The sequence below is a fragment of the Panthera uncia genome, chromosome B1 (assembly GCF_023721935.1).
Source record: "Panthera uncia isolate 11264 chromosome B1, Puncia_PCG_1.0, whole genome shotgun sequence".
Classification (NCBI taxonomy): Eukaryota; Metazoa; Chordata; class Mammalia; order Carnivora; family Felidae; genus Panthera; species Panthera uncia.
In genome coordinates, this window is record NC_064811.1 from 37,917,977 (window position 1) to 37,931,173 (window position 13,197).

A 13,197-nucleotide genomic window follows, 5' to 3' on the forward strand; every position below is an offset into this window, starting at 1 on the left:
AGGATGGAGTCAAACTAGTCACACGGCCTTTATTTGCCCTCTTTTCTGAAACTTTTGCCACACCCCCAAGGTTTTACTCTGAGCAACACCCTTGGGTTCTTCTCATTACGGAACAAACAATACCACCTTCAGTATACAGAATCCTACCTTGACAGAAGCCTGTAAGTGATACAAATATATGACTATTGCACATCACTGCATCTGAGGAGGAATAAAAGTCAGTAGTTTCTAACTTCTGCTGTTAAGGATCAAAACATAGTCTGTTTCAGAGAAGAGAATCCCCCTTCATGTTGACAGATATCCATGGCTGCTTCTCAGTCTCCTTTAATTTTTTTTTTTTTTTTATTCTCTGGGGTGCCAGGGTGGCTCAGTCAGTTAAGCATCCACCTCCTGATTTCGGTTCAGATCATGATTCACCGTCGTGAGATTGACTCCCATGTCGAACTCCACACTGGAAGTGGGATCTGCTTAAGAGTCTCTCTCTCCATCTCCCTCTGCCCCTCCTCTGCCCCCCCCCCAAAATCTTATTTATATTCTTGTATTCTAGAGTTTCTGTGAAAGCATGATGAGCATTTCACTTGAAATCTCTTTCCTTGCCCAATGTTATGCATGCCCATGGTTTCAATTACCATCAAATGGCTTCCCAAACTATCTGCACTCCAGCCCTTCTTCTGAGCTCTGGATATATGCCTGCACTTAGACATCTCCAATTACATTTCTCACAAAGACCCTAACTCGGTGACCAAAGGCATACGTTCTCATTCCCCAAACACCAAAACAAAAGCAAACTAAATTTTTTCCTGCTGTTTGTCATATCCCAGTGAGTGGTACCATCAACCCAATGCCCCAGGCCTTCATCCTGTGCTTTTCCTTCAACTCCTACATCCAACAGATCACCCAGTCTTACAGATTCTATCATGTGGAGATCTAATAAATCTTTTCAGGTTTTCCATCTTTGGGACCACAATTCTGGCCCAGTCCAGAGTCATTCTTGAGCGGAATAAAACAGCTTTCAAACTATCATTTCCTTTCCCTATCCTCTACTACAAATTACTGGATTGAAGAAAATCTGACTCCATCACATGCCTTCTGTATTACCCCAACCCCCCCCCCAACCTTAAAATGGCTTGTTGCTGCCTTCAGCATAAAATCAAATACCTTAAACTGTTAAAATGCAGACTGGCATCCCACACAACTAGCAATTATGATCGCACAGATTGTAGAAGGAGCTCAGGAAACAGTCCAATCCAAGTGCCTATTGAATAACATTTTAAGGAACATTATTAAAAACTCTAAGAGGAGGGGCACCTGGGTGGCTCAGTCGGTTGAGCGTTTGACTATTTTGACTCAGGTCATGATCCCAAGGTTGTGGGATTGAGCCCCTTTGTCTGGCTCCGTGCTGGGCCTGGAGCCTGTTTGAGATTCTCTCTTTCTCTCTCTCGCTGCCCCTCTCCCTCTGCCCCTTTCCCCTGCTCTCTCTGTCACACACACACACACACACACACACACACATACACACACTCCCTCCCTCTCTCGCTCTCTAAAAAACAAACATCACACAAACAAATAAACCTTTAAGACGATACTGAAAAATATTGACTGACTAAATGAATGCTCTCAAAGTCTAATTTCTATCCTTCCAAATATCAATACCCTTCCAGTAACCAAATTCTACACGCTAGCTTTGAAGTGAGTAAAGATTATTACTTTACTTGTGATACGGTATACAGAATTCACCACGTTTATAACAGGTCTCCTTATCTAGCTACACTGACAAATAACAAGTTGATAAGGGTTATCACCTAAGTCTGGTGTCAATTTTTGACCAAATGTCAAGATCTAATAACTCTCAACCTCCCTATGATGTTAACTACCAGAATACGTTATATCTCACTAGCTTCTGGGGAGTCTAAGAGATAATGCAGTCTGTTTTCATAGAGACAGAAAAGTATCAACCAAAGGACTTTGAAATGATCAACAAATCAAGGTCAAAGCTTACCTGACTGCTTGCTGCTTAACAGTCTAATGGGAAACTTTGGCTCAGAAACCTGGAGGTGACTTCAAAGTTTGTACTGTTCGATTTCTAACCCTAACACTTAGCACTGCAAGAGATTATTGTTTGGGCTGAGGTTCTAGTCTAGCTTTTAGTGCAGTAATTGGTAGCTCAACCTGAAGAATATGCACATATAGCGAAAATGTTTACTAATATGAAAAAAGACCTATATAGAAACCAAGAAGAAAAGAAAAAACAAAACAACAGAGGAGTGAGTTACAAATTGCTAAAATGCACATGCCTACTACAAACTTTGTCAACTGTCAGCTACTAGTACATTCCCAACTTTAATTACCTTCTTACTCATGCATTTTTTAAATGTTGAAATAAAAGATTTTTAAACTTAATTGCAGACACTGCAATTAGAATCTTTAATTATAATTTAGATATGCAACTTTCTTTGGACAATTACACTAGTTAATGATTCTGAGCTAGCAGTGTGTATGTGTGTATGTGTGTGTGTGCATGTGTGTTTGTTCTTTTGGTTCTTAATTCTTTTTGCTATGCTGCTTTTTCCTCTCAGGCTAATGTCACAACAAATCTGCATCACTGACCTGAACAGGACGTAAGGGTTTGGGTCTATGCACACTGCATAGAAATAAATGAGTGTATCAGCTAAGCTACTATAAGGGAAATTAGACTTATTCTTTACTTTTTTTTCTCATTACCAAATTGTTCCTATAAGATATGAGTTAAATATCTTCATATCTACCTGTATATATGAGTAATAGTAATATAAGTGCATCTTCCATATATAATAAATGTCTTCCTCTTTAGAGTGTCACATGTAAGTTTCATTTCTTGGCCACCTATACTAACACAAATTCAAAATCTTCCTCATTATATATTGCTTCTCAGGAAAAGTAATATCAATACTGAAAATAATTCCATTTGGTTATCATGAAGACCAAATAATTTCTTTTCATAAAATGTGCATATGTTTTTGAATTCTGTCTTTCCTAATAGGTTTACAATATGCGTGTGTGTGTGTGTGTGTGTGCGCGCACGTGCATGTGTTATATGTATATAGAGGTCACTCAACTGTAATTTTTCCCACCTTCTTTCTTTAGATTTGAACTAATATCAAACAGCACCTGATGACTGACAAAAATACCTCTTGACTCTCACTCAAAATCCTTCCCATATCACACATTATTATGTACACCAATTATCAGTGTATCAACTCTCAGCTCCCATCCAGGCTCCCCTTTTTTGTGAGAGAGTATGTGTGTACCTGTGCATGTGTGTGTGTGTGTGTGGGGGGGGGTGTGTTCCTTGCCTGTTCATGATGCTTCACCCCTAGAAGTAGATGCTGCTTTCTGAATTTGCTAGTTCTGTGTTGCTTAGAGTCTTCTTTTACCCTGTTTTATTATATATATACATATATATATATATATGTATATATATATATATATTTTTTTTTTCTTGAGACAGGGAGAGAGGGAATCTTAAGCAGGATCTATGCCCAGTGCAAAGCCTAACACACAGCTCGATCCCACAACCATGAGATCATGACCTGAGCCAAAACCAAGAGTCGGATGCTCAATCGACTGAGCCACCCAGGCACCCCTACCCTGTTCTATTATTAAAGCACCTGTTCTAGCTAATAATTCATTTTATTAGATTTTGTGTGTTCAAGTTCTGTTATAGCTCCTTTGGTTTGACTGAACTGGTCTGATGACAGAATAAGTACGTACCCACTCAGTGGTCTTGCAATTCATCAGACTTCTTCCAAGCCAACTATTGGTAAGATTAAGTAAGCAAGGTGAATAAAGATGGAAATAATGTAGAAAATCTGACATAACCAAAATAATTCCATAGACCGTAATAGGCTAGGTAATTCAAGGAAAATGTATCATTAGGAAAAAGGTCTAGGGCCTTCAAGTGTCTCAAGAGCCTACTAAGATGTTAAATATGTACTTCAGTTTAGGGAATACCTCCATATAAAAGTGCACATGTACACACACACATACACACTCCAAAATAGAAAAGGGAAAGTAAAAAAATAAAAATAAGTAATTTTGTTTAAATGTTGCCAACTTCAATTCCACTCAACTCAATTTAACCTATATCATATGGATCCTGAGTGCATTTTAATGTTTAATACAAAGTGTGGCAGGGCCCCCCATATATGAAGCGTATTTGGAGCCGGCTAGAATTGTTTTAAAGTTCTTGAGCTAGATTCACTGAAGAGGGCAAAATTTTTAATTCAACTCAGATGAAGGAGCTTAAATTTGTTCTGCTGCTAATGACTGCACACCTAACAACAGCTACCAGCTTTTTACTTTTAACTTTTGTGCATCAGCTTGTTAATATGTACCTTATTTTTAAGAATGACCGCAGCAAACAGAACCAAAGGCATGTAACTGCTAGGATTATGATTCCCAGATAATGACTGCTTGACTCACACATGGTCCTGCCCAGTTCTGGGGCATGTTGACCTTAACCTTTCAGTCTTCAACTTCACATGTCAGCACTCCCCGCTCTTGGTTTCAACTTGACATCCGTGGATTCCTAATGTCGAATGCTAAGCTTTAATTCTTGCAGGAGAATCGTAATGCTTTTCCATTTTTTTTTCTTACTTGACTTCAACCAGAATTTAGGATTTGTAAAAAAATATATATATATAAATTTCCCAGGGCACCTGGGTGGCTTAGTTGGTTGAGTGTCCGGCTTTGGCTCAGGTCATGATCTTGCGGTTTGTGGGTTCGAGCTCTGCGTCAGGGTCTGTGTTGACAGCTCAGAGCCTGGAGCCTGCTTCCGATTCTGTGTCTCCCTCTCTCTGCCCCTCCCTCATGCATGCTCTGCCTCTCTCCCTCTCTCTCCTTCCCTCTCTCTCTCAAAAATGAATAAACATTAAACAATTACAAACAAAAAAACCAAAAAAAAAACAAAAAGAAAAAACATAAATTTCCCAACAAATGCCTGCAAGGAATTCCTGCATGAAGCACCAAATGATCACAGTTTCTTTTCCTTTTGTCTTTTTTTCCTCTAAATTTCAGCTTAAGTAAGGTATAATTGACAATAAAATTATAAGATAATTAAGGGTACAAAGTAATGACTGATATACGTATACATTGTGAAAGGCTTCCCCCATTTGGTTAATTAACACATCTATCAACTTATATTTCTCTTTGTGTGTGTGTGTGTGTGTGTGTGTGTGTGTGTGTGTGAAAACATTCAAGCACTACTCTCTTAGCTAATTTCAATTATAAAATATAGTGTTATTAACTACAGTCACCATGTTTTACACTGGATCTTCAGACCTTATTCATCTTGTAGCTGAAAATTTGTACTCTCTCACCAACCTCTCCCTATTTCCTCCACCCCAGCCCCTAGCAACTACTTATCTATCCTCTGTTTCTGAGGTTGAAATATTTTTATTTTTTATTTTTATTTTTTTTTTACATTTATTTACTTTTGAGAGACAGAGAAAGACAGAGCACAAGTCGGGGAGGGACAGAGAGAGAGAGGAGACACAGAATTTGAAGCAGACTCCAGGTTCTGAGCTGTCAGCACAGAGCCCGATGCGGAGCTTGAACCCGCAAACCACGAGATCATGACCTGAGCTGAAGTCGGACGCTCAACCAACTGAGCCACCCAGGCGCCCCGGAGATTTTTTTTAAATGTATTCCACATACAAGAGATAGCATGCAGTATTGGTCTTCTTCTGTCTGGCTTATTTCACTTAGCATAATACCCTCAAGGTCCAGATTGTTGCCGCAAATCCAGATTTTTGTTTTTTCCCCCATGGCCAAATATTATTCATATACAAATCTATATGAATTACATATGTGTGTATAATATATATAACATTTCCCTATCTTGGCTCTTGTGAATAATGTTGCAATGAACATGGGAGTGCAGAAATCTCTTTGAAATCCTGTTTTCATGACCTTTGCATATATACCCAGAGGGGGAATTGCTGAATCATACAATAGTTCTCTTTTCAAATTTTGAGAAACCCTCTTACAGTTTTCCACAGTGGCTGCGCCAATATACATTTCCACCAACAGTGCACAAGGGTTCCCTTTCTTCCACATCATAAACAACCCTTATCTCTTGTCTTTTTAATGACAGCCATACTAACAGGTGTGAGGTGATACCTCACGGTGGTATTGATTTGCATTTTCCTGATGCTCAGTGATGTCGGGCACTTGTCATGTACCAGTTGGTCATTTGTATGTCTTCCTTGTAAAAATGTCTATTCGGTCTTCTTTTAGAAATTGGATTGTTTGTCTTCTTTTCTATTGAGTTGTGTCAGTTTTTATTTTGGCTATTAACACCTTATCAGATATATGATTTGCGGGTATTTTCTCCCATTGTGTAGGCTGCCTTTCCATTCTGTCGACAGCTTCTTTTGCTATGCAGAAACTTTGTAGTTTGATGTAGTCCCACTTGTTAAGTTTTGCTTTTGTTGTTAGATCCAAAAAACCATTACCAAGACTGATGTCAAAGGGCTTCTCTCCCATGTTTTCTTCTAGGGGCATTATGGTTTCAGGTGTTCTGTTCAAGTCTTTAATCCATTTTGAGTTGAAGCTCCCTGCTTTCTAAATGTATGTTAGTAACCCCACAGTATGGTCAGAAGAAAAAGAAGGAGGATTAGTCTAATCCATTGTCACCACTGGAAAAAAGTCAACTTAAACATTTTGCCAAAAATATATGAGTGAGTGTGTCTAAAACCTCCATGAAATAGGGGCGCTTGGGGTGGCTCAGTTGGTTAAGTGTCTGACTTCGGCTAAGGTCATGATCTCACAGTTCGTGGGTTCAAGCCCTGCTTCGGACTCTGTGCTGACAGCTCAGAGCCTGGAGCCTGTTTCAGATTCTGTGTCTTCTCTCTCTCTCTGCCCCTCCCCTGTTCACGCTCTGTCTCTGTCTCAAGAGTAAATAAACATTTTAAAAAATTTATAAAACCTCCAGAAAATAAACATTTCATATGTCTAAAAGAAGTATATATTTTTCTATTTTTGATTTTTTTAGTTAGAATAATAAACTTTGCAAAAATAAAAACACAAAAAAGCAAAAACATTAAAAGTAACTGTAAGCACCAATATTCACAACAAAAAATCCACAACATTGAAAAATGTGATATTTGGGGTCCTATCTTATTTGCCTTTCTGATTTGGCTGGTAATAAGACATCAAAAGTAACATTAAAAGAACCTCCATTTATATACTATCCTGCTAGTTTTTCAGTGTAGTGCTTGACGAAATTCTGACTCTGATTCCACATAGAGGTCAGGTGCTCATTCTCTCTCTTTCTAATATTTGAGAGCATCTACCGAGACCAAGTGTACAGATATATTGTCTTTATAGCCAACCAGTAACGTTTGGAAGATGTATTCAGGCTAAATAGGTCTCTGTCATCTTTTCAAGTTCCTGTACACTTAAAATTGACCTGTAGAAAGAGGCAGATTAATATTTCAGATCACAATAGAGATACTGCAAGGGAGGGAGGAGGATTATGTTGAAGAGTAGTATTTTTTTCTGTTGCTGTACAATTGTGGCTAAGGCCTGGAGTTAAGAGGGAAAAAAGCACTTAAATCTGCACATTATATAATACGAAAGAACCTCAAAGACTTGCCAGTGTTCGGTATCAACCCCATCCCCAAAGCTGGGGATCATCACCCCTCTGCCACCTTTCATTTTCAGGTGTCCAAGTCAATTTATGAAAAGGCCCATGAGGGGTACCTGGGTGGCTCAGTCGGCTAAGCGTCTCACTTCAGCTCAGGTTATGATCTTGATCTCACAGTTCCTGAGTTCCAGCCCCAGGGCTCTCTGCTGTCAGGGCAGAGCCCACTTTGGATCCTCTTTATGCCCCTCCCCCAAGTGCATGTGGGTGAAAGTGCGTGCTCTTTCTCTCTCAAAAGTAAATAAACATTAAAAATTTTTAAACGTACTGTGAGGTCAAACAAGTGATTCTGGTGGAAGACAAAGCAAATTTCTTAAAGGACAAAAGTAGCAAATCTGCTTCCTGAAGGAAAGGTAGAGAGGTCCCAACGAATTGGCTAACGTTTATAATTGTCCGCATTAAAGGAAAACTTTGTTTTTGTGTTTATTCCAATGAAAAACCTCAACATTTGGCATCCCTCCCCATGGGTTATCAGAGAAAGAAGTCAGGGAAGGGTGACATGGTGGAGGGTAACCAGACAAAGAAGGGATAAGGGCATTTCCTCTAATTCTCACTTCCTGGGCCATAAGGAAGGTGGATAAAAAGTATTTCAACAAAAATTTCTATAACTGAGCACTATAGTTAGCAGTAGAAATGGAAGAGTTAATACTAAAATTGTTATGCTTAATCAATAATTATCTATGATGTGTCTAGCCCACCAGTTTCTACCCCAACTTAACAATTTCCCTCTTACACTCATCTCATTAAAAATAAATAAATAGACAGTGGTCTACAAAACTGTCCAGATTTTACTTATCAAACTCCAAGCAGGTCCTTGAATCCTAGAAAATGGTCCTCAGTAATATAATTATTTTTATTTAACTAATTGTTTACCACACTGTAGCTAGGTAGACAAGCTATGAAAAGAATATGAAATACAAAGTGTTAATATAAACACTCAAGCAGGGGTAGTGTATTGATATAAACAAGTATCTTTAATTCTCCAAGTATTGGGATAGACTAAATAGGCAGACACATAATTCTACAACACTAAAATTGCCTGTTTATTTTAACTTCCCCCCATATAACGGGAACATTTTATGAAGTAAAAATACTATTTAATGAAAAACTCACCATATCTGTATCTGAGACAGGGCCAAAACTGGTCACGTAGATGTTAGTGAAGACTTCAGTAATACTGTCTGGCATGAGAAAAAGAGATTAAACATAGATAATACATAATGAGAGCCACGGAAAGAGAAGGGGTCAAGTACATGGAATGATTAGAAGGCTGTGTGATACTTAGGAATATTGCTCTTTACTTTCTTTTCAACCTTCACAAACAACAAACATTTCTACATTGCTCAATTATTTTATAGGTTCTCACAATCATAAATGCTAAACGCCTAGAAGTATTATGACATTCTTACTTGGAAACTACACTGGATTTAGAGCATTTCGTTTTAAACATAGTTCTGAGAATTAGTAATTGTCTTAGAATCTATCTTCGATGAACTAGTTTACAATAAATTTACTATCAGTGCTAAAAATAAAGTATGGTTCGTATGGTTACTGTTTGATATAGTCCTAAATTTTATTTTTAAAGTAAATATTTCAGATGGTATTTCATGATGGTACAGGTTTAGTTTGTAGATTGTAAACTAGTATATCTTCTCAGTAAAGCATAAAAATGAATTATTAATCATTAGAAGTAGTTCAAATTAATATAAAAAGCATAATTATTCAGTGCCTTAAAAATAAAAGCAAATAACACATTAATCACAATGGATTACTTCCAAACAAACTTGCCTTTACATGTCCTTAGGAATGTATGAAATGCTAAGATTGAATTGAATTAGATTCAAAAGTTATGCAACTTATTAACTATAACACAATTAACTAGACTGCTCTTTTAACCAGGTATTTAGATCTTTGGTTTTAAATAAGCCAAATGGTGATGGGGGAAAGGCTCAAGGAAAAGATTTCAAAAGAAAAATTCTTCCAAGGTACTTATATTTAAAAAAAACAATAAATCCCTAATTTTTATTATCATGAATTGAGTGTCCCCTCTCCTGTCAAATCTGTAATTCCACGCAAACAATATCACAGACTATTTTTAATATTATGCTGGACACTAATTCACCACCATGAAAGAGAGAGTAAACAAAGTTTGGGGTATTGTTTCTACTGAGGCAAAAATTAAAAGTAAAAAGGATTTTGAAGTAACAGAGGAGGCTTTGAATGTTTACGCTTCAAAAGGCTTGAAAGATAATAACCTGCATGACAGACCTACGAGGTAGTATCTCTGTTACCATCTCACTATACACGTACACTGATGTGCACACATAAAGGTAAGGAAATGTGCCCAGTGACCCCACATGGTAGAGTGAAAACAGCCAGGTTTTAGAACCCAAGCAATCAGGCTCCTAAGCCGTCAGGGTAAATAAACCAAAGCACTAACCACAGTCAATAATACATTTGAAACTAAAAATGTTTTCTCATTAACTTTCTGTTCGCTGTAATACTCTGCACCAAAAACATGTAGTGTTCTAAATAAAGGCATTTATTCAACTTTATTATTTTTCTATCCTAGTTGATTCCCAAAACTGTTTTCATGAAATTTTACCATAAAACTCACATGAGACACAAATATATTTATAAAGTTAATTCTCAGCTGCCAGATACCCCAAAGACCTGAACAGGGTCAAGTTCATGGGCATGCAGCTCCTACAGTGTCATACAGCCCTGTGCTCAGAAAAGCCCACTTGGGTTTAATGTCCTGTTTTTGCTCTCCTGAAATTTCTTACTCATCTTTTGAATAAAGGGCCCTTCATTTTCATCTTGGACTAGGCCTAGTCTTTTTAGGCTGGTCCTAGCTGTGGACCAGTTTACGTAGCTGGTCCTAGACGTGAATTATATGTGCTATTAGAAAGAACTTACGGAAATGAGACTCAGGTTTCTTTGCTTTTTCCTCTTATTCATACCGAATCAATACTGTCACATTTATTCAATAAGCAATTGAATACAACTTTAGTCACTATAGATATCGATTTAAAACGTTCCAGAGACGAAAAACGTAAATGCTGAGGTAGTCTTCAGCCAAATAGAGGCAAATGAAATTACTCTCCTTAGTCTGGAGTAGTAAAGTTAGAGAAGAGAGATGACAAAATGTGTGAATATATTCATGCTAAGGATATGAGGAATATTCCCTATATGCCAAATGGCAAGGAAAGAGTACAGAAGAGTGTTATCAGTACCTTGTGGCTGCAGGAAAGTGCCAGCTAAGAATCCAAAGAGAGAAAAATAAGATTACCCTCAAAGCTCTAAGCAGTAAGAGCAACACCTAAAGACACAGATATGCAAAATTACCTTAAATAAATGATTTCATGGTTTATTAACTTCATAAGCAGAGTTAAAGAACGTATGCATTGCAGGGAATATTCTCCTGCTAGAGAAGTTCAAAAGAAGGAATATCAGCAAGGCAAACACGGACCATGAATACCCAAGAGCTGTCTGAGATCGAGAACGTGATTCTTGGTTGTGGGAAAAGAGTTGTAAACAACAAACGTGAAACAATAAAACATTTTGCTGTGATGACTACAGATATCTAATACATCTAACACAGCTTTCTAAGGTTCTACATTCAAAATGCTGTTGTTGATTATAATTTGCCTTTCCATAAGAGAAGAGAAGGGAAAGGAAGGAAGGGGAGGGGAGAAGAGGAGCAAAGAAATGAGATTTTGTGAGTATAAGTTAGTTTGATATCTTGTGACACTAATATGTCAAGGTCCATAGTATCTTCTGGTTAATTTTTGTTCCCCCATATGGATTTAGAACAGGGTTGAATTGTGTTGTTAATACCTGCTATAATATTCTGATTCTCGTGGACAGTTGTCTATTAGAGTAAGCAAATGAACTGAAAATCTGGTGGCAACCCCTGTCTCTTCAGTTTAAGGACTATGAAGATCTTCACCTTGACTCTCCTGACTCACTGCTTTCACATTGACTATTATCTCTTTCTCTTCCCTTCTTAGTTGATTGCTTATCTGCCTCTAAGTCTCTATTTAAATGTTCTCTCCTCCGAGACAGGTCCACTCTGCCCCCTGTATAATGTAAGTCTACTTCCCTCATTTTTTCCCTCTTACACTTAATTTTTTCATAAGATATTTTAGAATTTGTCATTATTTTTATTCCTTAATTTTTGTATTCATTTTTTAGGGTTTTTGTTTGTTTGTTTGGTTGGTTGGTTTATCTCCCCAACCCAATTCAGATTCACAAAAAGACAAGGACTATGTCATTTCTGTCCACTGTTCTATCACCAGTGCTTAGCACAATGCCTGCCACATATTAGGTGCTTTATGTTTGAATTAACAAATAATTTCTAATTATAGTTCATGTAGATTATACACCTTTCTCCCAAATATCTCATCAACATTACAAATGGCTATGAATAGCTAAATGGGCACTGTCATTAGTGAAGACAGAGCCCAAACTATCCACTGACAGAGGGAGGTTGAAAGCATATGAAATTGCATCCCAGTGAAGAAAATTTAAATCTAGGAAAAGGGAAGAATAGACCTAGAGAAAGCACTATTTTAGTGGAAACAAAGACTTAACTGCTGATCAGTAAGCGACTTTTAACAGAAATGTATACCATGAGTTACCTCAAAATAATTATTTATAAGCTAAATTCTTGGCCTTAGAAATGCCAACAGCATAATATGCCAAAGAGGATCTTCTATATAGATTTTTCCAAAGGCAAAACAACACGAGGTTAATATTAGGTACTTGAGGAGAAATAATGAATGCACGCAGTAAACGTTAACGAAGGTGTGATCCTTAGGAACAATCATCAAATTCAGGATTTGAAAGGCACCTATCACTGGGGAGAGAGAAGGGAATAATCTGCACAAGGTTACAGAGGGGGTTTCTAATATATTCTGTTGTTTTCCTTCTTTTAAAATTCATCTTAATTTTGGCAAATTCTAAGATTTGATGAAGCTTGACATGAAATAAATGATACTATTCGCTATACTCTACTGAATGTTTGAAATACTTCATAAAAAACAGCAAAAATGGCCCTGAAGGCTATCCAAAATGAACATATCAATAGTTTTAAGAAGGGCTTAAATTCATTGATAAAATTGTTCTTCATTGAGTAATGCAGCATACAATAAAAACCAAACTCACTTTTTAAAAATCCTTTGCAAATAGCTAAGTTTGGTTCCTGAAGACAGTTAACATGTGTAGGAATGTGGGGTATCAGTTGCAAAGAAAGACAGATGTTGTATCAAAAGAGATACAATGTGCCACAAAGATGAGAATATTCTCTCTACATATATGGCAGCAGGTAATTCACTGAAGGACTCTGGGAGAATGTTAGTTGCAAGGCTATTATACTGGAAATGTTATGTTACATTTTTAATGTGGTTCTCCTGAATCAATGGAGATTGAAGACAATGTATCCAGTTTGGAAGATGGTGCAGTAGCTAAAGAAAGAAAACACAAAACAAAGCAAAACAAAACATGACACA

At 37.3% G+C, this 13,197-nt stretch overlaps 1 protein-coding gene across 3 annotated transcripts in view; it reads right to left on the reverse strand.

Moving 5' to 3' along the window:
* The window catches only part of GABRA2 (gamma-aminobutyric acid type A receptor subunit alpha2), a 122,801-nt gene that overhangs the window by 64,721 nt on the left and 44,883 nt on the right, over window positions 1-13,197 (reverse strand). For all 3 annotated transcript variants that reach the window (XM_049630456.1, XM_049630455.1, XM_049630454.1), the window contains one exon: window positions 8,798-8,865. In XM_049630456.1, coding sequence (XP_049486413.1) covers window positions 8,798-8,865 — 68 coding nt within the window. The remainder of the gene's footprint in view (window positions 1-8,797; window positions 8,866-13,197) is intronic.